Genomic DNA, 14,519 nt, shown 5'->3' with positions numbered 1-14,519 from the left:
GAAGCGGGGTCCACAGCGAGGAGCCAGGCAAGGACAGGAACTCTGGGGAAAACAGGACTAGATGCTGGCCGAAACAGCTCTTCAACGACGTTGCTCCCGCAACCTGGGACCGGGCTGACTGGCCTTTATCTTCTCTGAGGCCAGGGGCGGTCCCGGCCCCCAGGAGACCCGCTTCTCCTGGCCTTAAGGCGAGCACTCCTCCTGGGAGAAACCAGTTCCCTTCGCCTCTCTGCCCTGAGCCTCTGCAGTTCAGGAGAGGCTGAAGGGTTACTGGACCCAGGGGGAGACTCACCTGTAGGCACTGAGTCCTCAACTACCTCCGGAGCCAGAGTGGATTCACCTGGTGCCTGCTCCCGAGAATCCGGCACAGGTGCAGGCGCTTCAGCATCAAGGCCCTGCCCCAGTTCAGCCAGCCCTGGAGGCGGGGACTCTTGTGCAGGCTGGGATTCCTCCGGTTCAGCCTCTGAATTGGATTCCCAGGCCATCACACCCTGTAACCTGAGGTACCTCTGTATTCCTTTGCCCCAGAAGCGTTTTAGTCCTGCTGACCACATGACCCAGAAAACTGTCTGCGGACAAACACCGGCTCCCTCGGCCTGTAAAGCGAGGTGAGTGCCACAACCCCATAGTTGCCTTTGATTGGACTTAACCGTCCAGGGGTCCTTTACCTTTTTACCCTATAGTTCGAAAGCACGTCAAAGTGCAAGTAGATAAATAGGTACCACTCCGGCGGGAAGGTAAACGGCGTTTCCATGCACTGCTCCGTGCACCGCCAGAAGCGGCTTAGTCATGCTGGCCACATGACCCGGAAGCTGTACGTCGGCTCCCTCGGCCAATAAAGTGAGATGAGCGCCGCAACCCCAGAGTCAGTCACGACTGGACCTAATGGTCAGGAGGTCCCTTTACCTTTACCTTTAGGACTCTAGTCAAATCCATGGTGCATTGGTCAATCAGCAGCCGTTAGCCATGATAGTTTAGTGGAACAGTATACCTCTCAATACAAGGCAGCGAGGTCAAGCATCTTCTTTTGTGCCCCTGGGACTCCCAGGGGAATCTTGCCAGTCAGTGTTGGAAGCAGAATCCTGGGCTAGATGAAACTTTGGTCTGATGCCGGAAGGCAGTCCTTACGAATCTCTGAAGTGCAAAGTTAATTTGGCAGTGTGGGAAAAACAGCCCCCTAATGAAGGTAATATAATTGGCTGGTTGAATATTAAATATAATTCTCCTGCTTTCCTTTGGACCACATCAGCAAGGCCAAGAGAGGGGTCTTGTCGTCTGGGCGGCTCAGGACCTCCATACACACTGCAGAGTCTTGCGCCCTGGAAGGGCCACCTGGGTGCTGCTAATGTAACAAAAACAACACTAGAGGCAGCAGTGATGAGTTACTGGTATCTGCAGCCACAGCAGGTGCTGTGATTCTCCAGCGGTTTTTCCACCCCTGGAGGCACACTCCATTGTCTCTTGGATAATGATAATAATAATAATATTTTATTTATATCCTGCCCTCCCCAGCCAAAGCCCGGCTCAAAGCGGCTAGCAACAATAAAAATAACACAACATTCTAAAATCAATTCATTTTAAAATCAATTCAAAATCAAATTCATGGCAACCATTGGGCTAGATGTCAGCAGCTCCCAGGAAGATTTGCATAGGATCGGGACCTGCGGCTACACGATTCTGCAAAACCAGTGTGGTAACATGAAGAACGAGTGTGTGTACATTGTGGGTGAAAACAACAAGCCCTCCTCTGTGGTCAGTTGGGTAATTTAATTCTGGAAGAAAGAACAAAATGTTAGTACAAATTATTATCATGTATGTCTCGCTACATTACAGCCCTCCCACTGCCAGCAGACATTGCATTTTCCACTGTGGGTGTGTCTGTTTCTCAGGTTTGATAAGCATCTGTAAGAAACGGTACATCCTGTCTCATTATAAGGAGTAACAGAAATTCGTAGAAACACAGGAAGCTGCACTGTACTGAGTCAGACCATTGGTCCACCTAGCTCAGAGGCATCTACACTGACAGGCAACAGCACAGATGGATTTCAGACTGGGAACCCTACCTGGAAAGGCATGTGCTCTAACCATTGAGAAATGGTCCTGTTCCCCACCCCCTGCATGACACCTTTGGGGAAAGGGGCTGGTTGATCCTGTTGCTCTTTCGCCTTTGCTATGGGCATCCTGAGCCAACTGCCCTCTTTGATCTCTTTCCTGAGCTTGGTACAGGTAAACCAGGACTGTATTTCCTGGGCACACTAACAAGCCTGGATCCTCAGTTGGTTAGAGCGTGGTGTTGATAATGCCAAGGTTGCGAGTTCAATCCCCGTACTGGACATATTCCTGCATTGCAGGGGGTTGGAATAGATGATCCACAGGGTCCCTTCCAACTCTACAATTCTGTGATTTGGGATTAAGTACAGGCTGGACCTCGGGGTGGAGCTGTGCTGGGCCTAATGGACTGGGCCTAATGGTCAGGGGTCCCTTTACCTTTACCTTTTACAGGCTGAGCATCAGCCCCCAGTATGGACAGCCCCCTCTTCCCCTCGCAACAAGCGGCTGAGTCAAAGCAGAGCCGCTGTTTTAATTTCCCACAATGCCCCTGCCATAGCACTGCAGTGGTGGGGCATTGTGGGAAATGAAAATGGTGGCTCACAGATGCAGACACTGGATCAGAGTGATGCATAGCTGTCAACGTTTCCCTTTTTAAAGAGAAATTCCCTTATTCCGAATAGGATTCCTCGCAAGAAAAGGGAAAAGTTGACAGCTATGGAGTGATGCTGCTCTTTGCTGGATAAGGCTGCTGGGAGGATGGGGAGGCACTTGAGAAAGGTCTTCGCTAATCTGAAGCTGGTCCTGATTAATCACTGTTAAACACAATGGGACTTGCATTCCCAGCTTGTGAGTCAGAGGGAATTTTAGGGTCACATGGCCAGTATGACTGCCCTGGGTGCAGGGGGCGCTGCAACAATGATGTTGATGGGGCATGGGGGGGGCAGCAAATGTTAGTGTCTCACAGAGCATGAATGAAATTTGGGAGAACGGCCACTACATGGGTGCTTATTTCAGATCCCATGATACAAAGAAGGAAGGGGTGAGGCCATCCAAATTTGGCCAGGGGCTCCTGCCCCTTTCATAGTTGTGCAGAGAGAACTGCTCTTCAACTGGTGGGTTGGGAAAGGGACGATCAGATAGCCATCTTCAAATATCTCAAGGGCTGGAAGAGGGAACAAGCTTGTTTTCTCCTGCTCTGGAAGGCAGGACTGGAACCCAAGGCTTCAAGAAAGGAGATTCTGACTAAAAACCAGGGGAAAACTTTCTGGCAGTAAGAGCTGTTCCGACAGCGGAACTGTCTCCCTTGGGACGTGGTGGACTCTCCTTCCTTGAAGGTTTTAAAGCAGAGGTTGGATGGGAGACAGTAAATGGGGGTTGGACTAGTTGACCCTCGGGGTCCCTTCCAACTCTACAATTCTGTGACCCCCCCCCAGTGGGCTGCGGTCCGCTTCAAGGTGCGTTGCGCCGGGAGCATCGCCCCCATGCCAATATGTGGTTAAATACAAATAAACAATTAAGAAATGTGCAGGCGAGTCCTGGGTCTGAAAAGGTTGAAGACACCTAGCATAAAGGAAGGGAAATCTCATCAGGTGCCGCTTGCATGGCAGGCGAGAGGGTCCGTGGCTTCCGCGTGGCACCTGTCGCTGGCTCCTTGACACTTGAGCCCCCTCTCCCAGGCAGGCGCGATGGCGCAAACCTGCGCCCAAGCCCCCTTTGGAAGCGCATAGCTCCCGTGCTCACGTTTCCAGCGCCAAAGGAAGGGGACGCGTAGCTTTTGGGAAAAGGCACGTGTGGTTTCTGGGCTGCTTGGAAGAAGAGGCGCCCAGGGGTGCGGATCCCGGGGAGTCCTCGCTCCGAACGCGCTCCAAGTTTGCGCAGACTTGGACCTGAACCAGTTCGCTTCCGAGCAACTGAGTAGCAGCCAAGGACACCGGGAAAGGGGGGGGGGAGGCGATTCGCTTCCAGGGAAAGTCCAGCGATCGACTAGGAGGAAGAGAGATCGCGATCCGCGCGGTGCTCTCCCTCCCCCAGTTTTTTTCGGGGTTTGCTCTCGCCCCCCCTTTTGGCAACTCGGCGCCAACAGCCGCGCGGTATGTCCAGAATGCGAAGCGGCGTCACGGGCCGGGGAGGAGCCAAGCGCTCAGCTGGTGTAAACAGCGCGGCTCCGAGATCGCCTATAAATAGCGAGGCTGGTGGCCGGGCAGGGAAAAAAAAAGCCGGGCAGCGGAGCGCTCAAAGGAGAAAGAAAGCCTTTGGGTTCCCGAGCGCGTCTCTCTCTCTCCCTCTCCAGAGCCGTCTAAAAATATAGATTTCTCTCAATAATCCACGTCGCTTCTCTTAATTGCTTCTGGGGAAAAAAAGAGGATCGCCACCAGCTCAGACCGTCCAACTAAAACAGAGAGCTGGGTGGGAACGGGGAGAAAAAACCTCGCTTCTTCTGTTACCAAAGGGTTCAATAAAAGCGTTGTGCGCTTTTCTGCCGAGAGCGCAGAGGTAAGGTACGAGATGATGGACTTTCTCGAGGGCTTTTTCCCCCTTCAAATCGCCACCAGGAGGCGCTGCCGCCGGTGGAAATGCAGGGAGTTAGGGACGCTTGTAAGCCTGTACGCCGAGGGGAGAAGGGAGACCGAGCAGCCCGGTTCCCGTGTGTGCGCGCGTGTGTGCATGTATGTGCGTGTGTGTGTGTGAGAGAGCGCGTGGTCTGTGGTGTGTGATCGGAAGGGAGAACTTGTCCTTTGCAATCATCATGACAACAATAACGAAGTTCTTGCAGAGATTGTTGGACGAGGAGGCAGGCTGCAAAGGCGAGGTAAGGAAAGGCGCGGCTCAGGATCGCGCGCCGGCTTGCGCGGCCACGTGCTGCTTGATACCGCCTTCTCCCTCGGCAAGCGCGCCTGTGCGAAATCCGGGCTCGCCTTGACTGGGATTCTTACGTGCGGCCGACGGTTGATTGGAGAAACAGAGAAGGGGGCGCGCGTCCCAATCGCTGCAACAAGTTAGGAACCTCGACGGTGCGGACGCGCGTTTCCTCCGGCGGCGCCCCGGCCAGCTTGTTCTTCCAGCAGGTGCCGGGATCCGCTTGGAGGGGTCAGGCTGGGCTGGGCGCAACAGCCCGGGGCGCTGCTCCTTCCGGAGACTGCAGGTGGCAGCGGTCTGGTCGTCGCTATAGCGCCCGATCCCGGAGCGGAGCCGCAGCGCGCAGGCAGGTGGGTCCTCGATTGCTTCCTTCCACGGTCGCGCTCTCCCTCTCCGTCGAGGGCTGAGCTCTTGCACGCAGAGCTTGGGGCGGGAGCGCTTGCTCCCTGGGAAGCGTGCCTAGGATGGATGGAAGCCTGGGGGTCTTTTTCTCTCTTCCTTTCTGCAGGGAGCTCCTGCCTGCCGCCCGCCGCGCACCTCGCCCCGTGGCGTCCGGGACATAACAGCAGCCACGCTGCCGTCGTGGGCCGAGGGGCGGCTCTGCGCTTGGAGAGCTCGGCCACTTTCCACTCGCTGCTCATCCAGGAAGGAGGTAAGGAGGAGAGGCTTTTGCGCGGGCAGCAGGCTCTTAACGTCGAGGGGAAAAGCTGGCGGTGGGGAGGGAGGTGTGTGTTGGCGGGTGCTCAAGCTGCGCCCGATCCTGTGCCATTTAACCTTGGACCCAATCCCCACGGAACTCCAAGGGGCCAAATCCCATGTAGGAAAACCCATACCAGTTTAAGTTCAGGTGTGTATTCTCTGACTTCTGTATTTAACTTGAATAGTGCAGGTGGCACTGTGGGTTAAACCACAGAGCCTAGGACTTGCCGATCAGAAGGTTGGTGGTTCAAATCCCCATGACGGGGTGAGCTCCCGTTGCTCGGTCCCTGCTCCTGCCAACCTAGCAGTTCAAAAGCATGTCAAAGTGCAAGTAGATAAATAGGTACCGCTCCGGCGGGAAGGTAAATGGCGTTTCCGTGCGCTGCTCTGGTTTGCCAGAAGTGGCTTAGTCATGCTGGCCACATGACCAGGAAGCTGTACGCCGGTTCCCTCAGCCAGTAAAGTGAGATGAGCGCCGCAACCCCAGAGTCAGCCACGACTGGACCTAATGGTCAGGGGTCCCTTTACCTTTACCTTTAAAGTTGAATAGGTGCTGCTGTCTGATCTCATGACTATTTATTTGCTTGGCTGTAAAAAGCTCTCTGCATTTGTATTGACCGAATGCATTGATTACTGCATCTAATTGATTCAGATTGCATTTTATGCACCAGGTGCAAGTAACTTGGAGTTAAAGACAGAGGAAAGAGGCTGAGAAATAGTGAAGTGTAGGGGTCAGAATGTAAGACTAGGCCCCTTGAGACGAGGTTCAAAAACTCACTTGGTCATATTTAATATTATGATGATGATGATGATGATGATGATGCCTCTCAACCTAACCTGCCTCACAGGGTTGTTGAGGGGATTAAATGAGGAGGGGGGAGAAGCATGTATATTGCATTGAGCCCCTTGGGGGCAGAAGTGGGACATCATTGCAATAAAACCAGCCAGTCATTCATTCAATCAATCAATCAATCAATCAAACAATCAATCCATCCTCAGCTTTCCAGTGACATAAATTGAATGGGGGTTGGGGGTTGGTTGCCCTTTAATGTTCTCGGATTCTTGTGATCCTGTTATATTTGCAATTTTTTAAAAGGGCAAAAGCATTGTTCTCCTCTGTTCAGGGCATATTTTTGTTCATGAAGTGTTGACATTAATTCCATAAATAAGAATATCAGAGGAGCCCTGCCGAATCAGAGTAATGACCTGCTGAGCACAGCATCCTTTTCCTCCACCCAGTGGCCCTCTGGGTGAGGCCAGGAAACCACAGTGGGCAATAGTACAATCCCCTCTTGGTTCTAATGTAGCTCTGTGCAACCTCCAGCATCAACATGCAAAGTACCAGCAGCTGGGGAGCAGGAAAAAGCTGCCTTTTCCTGCTCCCCAGCTGCTGGTACTTGGAGGCATTTGGCATGTTGATGCTGGAGGTTGCATAGAGCTACATTAGAACCAAGAGGGGATTGTACTATTGCCCAGTGAACCTAATATAAGAGTACAGATTCTACAGTACAGTGGAGGGATGGCTGTGTTAGTTTGTCACATCAAACAGCAGATTGGGGATGTCTTGTGGCTCATTACTGTGATACCACAAATATATTTTAGGCTCTTTTGGTGTTGGAAAGTTTTGCACCTGAATGTGATTCCTGTGCAATTATCTTTCCCCGTCCCCTGTTCTTTGAACAATACATGTGGGGATGTTTTAGAGCCAAAGTCTGACCTGCTGGTGCAGTTTAGAACTTACTCCTGAGCCCGCGCCTCCTCTAGTCCTTATTATCATCAATATGACAGATGTCGGGGTCTGAGACCGAGAGAGTGACTTCCTTGGGGGCCACCTAGTAAATTGGCATGGGCGAGATTCGAACTGGGGTCTTGCCAATCTGTTGCTTAGCCATTACGCCAAGGCTGGATCTAGACACATCAAAAAAAGCGTTTCAGGAAAACGTGCTGTAAAGCGCAAAGTGGGAAAACATGTTGGCAACAGAAGGAACTCCACAGCGCCGTCTGGTGTCACATAACGCATAAAAAACACTTTTTCTTTACTAACGTAGCTGAGTCCTAAGTGTGGGGAACCTGTGGCTCTCCAGGTGCTATTGGGCTCCCATCAGCTCCAGACTGTGTGGCCCAGTGGTCAGAGATGATGGGATTTGTAGTCTTGGGATGTGTTAAGTTGTGGGTGAACATATCAGACGACACAGTGATTCTTCAAACAGCTCTTGTTTATTCACAGGCCAGAACTGAACTGAACTGAAGGGTTCAGCTAGCCTGCTTATATAGAGCTCCACTAGAACGCAACAGTAACCATTTTCTGTAACTATCCAATCACTGAACATCACTTTCAATCCCTTATTTGCATATGTGGACCTGAGTGAAAACTATCTACAGTATCCCCCTGCTGGCCCAGGGTGAGAACTTCAGTACATAACAGGATGTCTGGAAGGTCGTAGATTCATCACCTGCACTGCAATATGCTATGCCAGATCACAAATCTGAGAAAATTGTTCTCTCTCTCTCTCTCTCTCTGCTTCCCTTCCAGGGATCTTAGTATTTGCAGATGATCCGGAGGAAGCCATCACACTACGAGCTCGCAGCATCCTTCTTGAGGATGGCGGGGCACTGTATGTGGGCTCTGAATGCCGCCCATACCATTCCAAGGCCACCATTTCTCTCTACGGGAAAGCCACCGACGAAGCCGACGTGGATGGCTATGGCAGAAAATTCATGGGAGTGGGCAGAGGTGGCATCCTGGAGTTGCACGGAAGGAAGCCTCGATCCTGGACGCTTTTGGCCAAAACCTTGTACCCGGGTGGACTTCGGTACGGCCGGTACACTTCTGAGAAGCGTTGGAGTAGTCGTGGCCTCAATGTCCGGATAGTGGATGCGGGCACAGCCCAGGTAGTGGCCGCTGAACGCTTTGACACCCACCTCCTTGTTGACGAGAGCCACAGATTGAGGGAATTCCTTGCCCACCAATCTCTGGGCCACATAGTAGCCGTGGCAGTGGGGGATTCTGCAGCCAAGAGTTTGACCTTGGAGACCCGGCTCTTCCTCAAGAACTTGCTGCACAGCAAATACGTCCTGCACCTACAATACAGGTAACTTTGCAAATGTGGCTTCTTACTTTCACGCATGCAATTGTGCAAACATGTAGGCCATCCTGCTGCCCTGTGCTGTGGGGGCTACACAGATAATGACCTCCATATTCCCCCCACCCCGGATTAGACACCGTATTTTTTGCTCTATAAGACTCACTTTTTCCCTCCTAAAAAGTAAGGGGAAATGCGTGTGCGTCTTATGGAGCGAATGCAGGCTGCACGGCTATCCCAGAAGCCAGAACAGCTAGAGGGATTGCTGCTTTCACTGCTCAGTGATCCCTCTTGCTGTTCTGGCTTCTGAGATTCAGAATATTTGTTTTTCTTGCTTTCCTCTTCCAAAAACTAGGTGTGTCTTGTGGTCTGGTGCGTCTTATAGAGCGAAAAATATGGTAATTATCATTCTATGATTGTTTGGATGTGTATATCCAAAGAGATTGCACCCTAATGTTTTAATGTTGTATCTTAATCTTTTAAATTGTATTTTAATCAACTTGCTTTTATTATTGGTTGTTAGCTGCCCTGAGCCTGGTCTTGGCTGGGGAGGGCGGGGTATAAATAAAAATTTATTATTATTATTATTATTATTATTATTATTATTATTATTATTATTACAGTGGTACCTCAGGTTAAGTACTTAATTCGTTCCAGAGGTCCGTACTTAACCTGAAACTGTTCTTAACCTGAAGCACCACTTTAGCTAATGGGGCCTCCTCCTGCTGCCATGCCGCCGGAGCCCGATTTCTGTTCTTATCCTGAAGCAAAGTTCTTAACCTGAAGCACTATTTCTGGGTTAGCGGAGTCTGTAACCTGAAGCGCATGTAACCTGAGGTACCACTGTATTATTATTATTATTATTATTATTATTATTATTATTATCATTGTTATTATTATTAGCTGTTTGTTTCAGGTGTGCTTGTTTCCTAAGCGTGGCCTGTTAACACTAACTTGGCAACTAGGATTAGCTGGCTGTTCATTGTAGTCTTGCTTTAGTGGCGGTGGGGAAACCTCTGGCTCTCCAGAGGAAGCCAAGCTACAACTCTCATCAGCTCTGACCATTGGCAATGCTTCTTAGGGCTGATGGGAGTTGTAGTTAAGCAACCTCTGGAAGGCCAAATGTTCCCCATCCTGGGTTCAGTGTTGTGCATGCACATGGTGGTTTCCAAAGAAGGGGAAAGGGAAGGAAACGAAAATAACCTGGGTTGTCATGTTTGCCAGCAAATGAAACCCTATAAGGTTAAGGAGCAGTGAGGTGACTTTTTTTGATGGCTCACAAATCCCATTTTCTTCCATAGGCAATGTGGATGCTTTGGTTTGGTACACTGGGGCTAAAAAAACCCACGTTCAGTGCCTGTGGAACTTGCCAGTTGAACTGAATGGTGTTCTCCCTTATATATTTTTGATAGTCTTGGCATTTTGATCAGAGTGCAAGGAACCAGAAATTCTGTGGTGTTTAAAACGAGGTTATAGGGATATCTAAGCATAGGGTGTTCCAGCAAACTCTTTTTAGGTCTATTAACCTGTAAAAGAGAGAGCATGCTTGCGCTTGGTACATGTAGCAGTGAGCTCCTTCAGAAAATGGTTCTGTTGGAAAACTTAACATTGCCACCATGGACAGCTCCTGGCCCCTTTTCCTAACTGTTGTACTGCTGTCCAATCTAGCAGAGTTATCCCCTCCCCTTTTGTGCTTGGCAATTCATGCAAGAAGTTTGTCGGCTTCCACATTCCTCTGAAGGTTTGTCCCCAAAGCAAATGACATCAAAGCTGAAAACCTGTGCCTGTATTTAAAGGATGCGGCGTGCAGTTTTGAAACTATCAAAACTCAGAAGCCTGTGTTACCTTTTTGCCAGTGCTGTTGTGTTGCTTTAAGGACAGAGTTTGCCTTCTGCCTGATAAGCTGGTCCCATTTCCCTCTTCTGAGATAACTGGGTGCAAACTCAGCGGAGACTTTGCCTGCACTCTCGCCGATTAAGATGAATTATATTCAGTTCTAGGTTTTGCATATTGTGGACTAAGGCCACAGGTTGCCTGCAGAATAGCTGCTGGGCTCTGTTGGTCTTTGGAGTTACGGTGCTTCGTTGCTTAATCAGAATTTCTCAAAGATAGCTGCAGGTCCGTCATGGCAGCATGAGTTAGCTACCTCCACTGTTAAGCTAAACTTTAGAGGATTTCTTCTGGTGTCCCACTTCCCTGGAAGCAGGTGCTTTCCCCAGAGAGCATCGTATATTTTGATTGCAGATTTTTGGAGCAGGACTTGGCCTTCAGACGATGCTGGACACTGAATATCTGAATGAATTTGAGGTTCAGATGCGAACAGGGTGTTCCATTTCTGCATCACAAGTCTGCTTTCCCTCCTCCTCCAGGCAGCCCTGGGTTCTGGTTGGGATTCTTGGCGGTGATGCATCTTCCATCACAGAGGATGCAACGCCTTCTCAACGCAACGGGACAACAAGGTTGGCAACAGCGACAAGAGAATTTAAGACATATGAAGGCATTGTCTTTACAATCGCTGCTCACAGCGGATGGATCAAAGGTTTTTAAACCCTTTTCTAATCTCTTGTTCAAATGGTGTTTATCTTCTTTCTCTCCCCTCCCTGAGTATGTCTTTTGAGCTGTCGCCCAGTTTATAGAAATCTCAAGTCTATCTGATTGATTAAATTTGCGTATGAGTAAACCAATAAGGCTGAACCAAAATCCACACTCCTGTTTTTAGATCTTTAACTGTTTTTTTTAAAAAAGAGCCTTTGATAGATTACAAACCAGTTTATTGATTAAACCCTGCTGTTCTAGCTTTTTATCTCTGAAAGCCAGACAAGGTCATAGGCTGGGGCAATCAATTGATGATCTATTATTTGGCTGTAGTCAAATATTCCATGAGGCTAAAAATATCCTTGTTTGGTGCATGGTATGCATTTTTACAGTGAAGTGTATGTCAAAAGAAGGTATGAAGGCTGCTTGCTTTTCCCAACCATGTGTGAGTTAAGAACTGTGTGTACACACACTCTCCCCCCCCCTCTCTCTCACACACACTTCTTTCATCCAGGAGCATGCTTCCTTTAATTTTCTCTATTATTCATTTTATTGTTTCTTTATTTTTTGCATTTCTATCCCAAGTTGCTCAAAGCCAGAGTTATTTTCACAATAACTTTGTGAGTTAGAAACAAAATAATAAAAAATAAATTCCTTCCAGTAGCACCTTAGAGACCAACTAAGTTTGTTATTCGTATGAGCTTTCGTGTGCATGCACAGTTCTTCAGATACGAAAGCTCATACCAATAACAACCTTAGTTGGTTTCTAGGGTGCTACTGGAAGGATTTTTTTTTATTTTGTTTCAACTACGGCAGACCAACACGGCTACCTACCTGTAACTAGATCTGTGAGTTAGGTTTTGCAGAGTGTGTGTGACTGGCAAAGGTGACCCACTGAACTTGACTGAACTTAGGGTCTCTCCAGCCCTAATGTGACACACTGTCCTCTATATTGCACTGGCTTCCGTTAGCACTGGACCATTCAGATATGGCTTTGATCTTTCATAGCAGGTATCTTCAACCTTTTCAGACCCGGGACCCTCTTTTAACCCAAACACGCATTTGGGGATCTTTTTCCTCAAACTTTTACCATGTATATATGTATGGTGGTGGTAGCACACCTGTGATACCTATTTTGGATCAGGCCACGACCCCTTAGTGGATCCTAACTCACCATTGAAGATCAGTGTCTTCTACTGACTACACTCACCAGACACACACACAAATTTAGAACGGTGGTTTTGTGTTTCTCTGGGGAAGCCAGCGAGAACTGCTTGATCTCTTGAATGTCGAAACTCTGCTCATTATGCTAGTTAACAGATTTTTCTCTTCTTTCATTGAAGTATTCAGTGTTATCTGCTGTCAAAATTCTTGTTGATAACAGTTCAGCCGGGTTTCTCCCTCCCTCCACCCTTTAGTATCTTTCCTCGTTACAAAATTAACACTTTATGTCCCGGGTCTGCAATTCGGCTTTTTTCTTTTGAGGATATAAACAGCCTTCACCAGCCCAGCAACTTTCAGATGTTTTAGACTCTGATAGGAGTTTGTAGTCCAAATATCAAGAGGGTATCAGGCTGCAAAGTCTGATATATTTGTAAAGGATAGTAGATCAGTGCCTCAATCCCATTCTCTTATAGAGTCTACTTCCTACATAGCCAAGGTACTGTGGTTGGGTGACGACACAGATTTTAATCTTATTTCATTTACATCCTGCCTCTTCTCCCTGCTGGAGCTCAGATCACCAAATGTTGATCCTTCCGTCCTGGAGCTACAATTACCCAGACTAGCTTCCTGGTTGAAGCTAAGCAGAATTGGGGCCAGTGAAGCCAGTGAATTTGGATGCCACGAAAGAGCAGCAAATGTTAATTTATTTTATTTTTTACTGCCAGGGAGGGAGGTGAAGAGGTGCTGTTGGGTTTTTCCAGCTGCTGACCTCTGCTTCAAATATTAGGCCCCTTTGGGGTACATGTATAACATTTGATCTGTCAATTCACTGGCTAGTTTTGACTGCTCAAACGGCTGTCTCCAATGCAGGAATGGCCAAAAAAAGCAGCATAGGGAACTGTCCTATTCAGGGCCAGATTTTATGTCCATCTATCCCAATATTGGGGATGTGGGTGGTGCTATGGGTTAAACCACAGAGCCTAGGACTTGCTGATCAGAAGGTCAGCGGTTCGAATCCCTGCGACAGGGTGAGCTCCCGTTGCTCGGTCCCTGCTCCTGTCAACCTAGCAGTTTGAAAGCACACCAGTGCAAGTAGATAAATAGGTACCGCTCCGGCAGGAAGGTAAACGGCATTTCCATGCGCTGCTCTGATTCTCCAGAAGTGGCTTAGTCATGCTGGCCAAATGACTCGGAAGCTGTACGCCGGCTCCCTCGGGCAGTAAAGCGAGATGAGCAGCACAACCCCAGAGTCGGCCACGACTGGACCTAATGGCCAGCAGTCCCTTTACCTTTACCTTTTTATCCCAGTATTGCCAGCTTCTATCCCCTGCTCCACTTGCTAACTGATGCTGGTAACTGGACATGGCAGGGATTGACTCTGGCAAGGGCCGCAGCTCAGTTTCAGATCATTGGTTTTACATGCAGAGGGTCTAGGTAAAACCCACGACATCTCCCAGGTAGGGTTGTGAATGCCAGTCAGTTTTAGATGATACAGAGCTGGAGGGCCCAATGGTCTGACTCTGTATAAGATAGCTTCCTGTTTGCCAGGCATATGCTTTAACACTGAACTCTTGCCCTTCCCCAAACAGAATGGGGACAGTGGGAATGTGACTGAGATGGTTGAGGTTGGCTTTGCTGAAGTGGGACTTGAGACGAGGTAGACTTGACCCAATAGATTGCGCTTGGTGAGTGAAGAGCTCCAAAAGCAAATGTTATTGATCACTTCCCCCCTTTCTAGGAGTACCCCATCATGGATTCAAAGTGGAAGTGTCTAACGGTGTAATTTTGGATTTGGTGGACGAAGTGATTAGTTGGCTCCCCGGAGACAAGGTCGTCATTGCCAGCACGGACTATTCCATGCACCAGGCTGAAGAGTTTAATCTTCTGCCTTGTCCTGAATGTCAGACGAACCAAGTGAAGATTGATGGTACGACCAACAATGCCTCCCTAAGGTCTCCTTTGCCAACAGAGCTCCTTAGTTTATATTATGAATGAAGGCGGGCAATTGATCAAAGAGCTAAAAATGGAAACAGTTTTCAAGTAGTGAGGAATGGTAGCATGGAGAGTTCAGTGTCCACCACTGGTTCATGAACAGCAGGTGCAACCATTTGACTCTTCAGCATAAACAGT

The 14,519-nt window shown here is 49.0% G+C and overlaps 2 protein-coding genes across 3 annotated transcripts in view; both read left to right on the top strand.

Moving 5' to 3' along the window:
• The first annotated feature begins 4,072 nt into the window (after nt 1–4,072).
• CEMIP (cell migration inducing hyaluronidase 1) overlaps nt 4,073–14,519 on the top strand; it is a 166,420-nt gene continuing 155,973 nt past the window's right edge. The window contains exon 1 of one of the 2 annotated variants that reach the window (XM_053364360.1): nt 4,073–4,545. The gene's annotated coding sequence lies outside the window, so the exon portion shown is untranslated. Of the gene's footprint in view, nt 4,551–14,519 lie in introns of both variants that reach the window. The other variant, XM_053364359.1, reaches the window with a different exon arrangement.
• Nucleotides 4,544–14,519, top strand: part of LOC128401389 (cell surface hyaluronidase-like) — a 77,556-nt gene continuing 67,580 nt past the window's right edge. The window contains exons 1-4 of the mRNA XM_053364361.1: nt 4,544–5,560; nt 8,141–8,699; nt 11,060–11,229; nt 14,128–14,316. Coding sequence (XP_053220336.1) covers nt 5,377–5,560; nt 8,141–8,699; nt 11,060–11,229; nt 14,128–14,316 — 1,102 coding nt within the window. The 5' untranslated portion in view covers nt 4,544–5,376. The remainder of the gene's footprint in view (nt 5,561–8,140; nt 8,700–11,059; nt 11,230–14,127; nt 14,317–14,519) is intronic.

The sequence above is a fragment of the Podarcis raffonei genome, chromosome 14 (assembly GCF_027172205.1).
Source record: "Podarcis raffonei isolate rPodRaf1 chromosome 14, rPodRaf1.pri, whole genome shotgun sequence".
NCBI classification, from domain to species: domain Eukaryota; kingdom Metazoa; phylum Chordata; class Lepidosauria; order Squamata; family Lacertidae; genus Podarcis; species Podarcis raffonei.
Note: the sequence above shows the minus strand (reverse complement) of the source record. Positions and strands in the feature narration are given on the sequence as shown.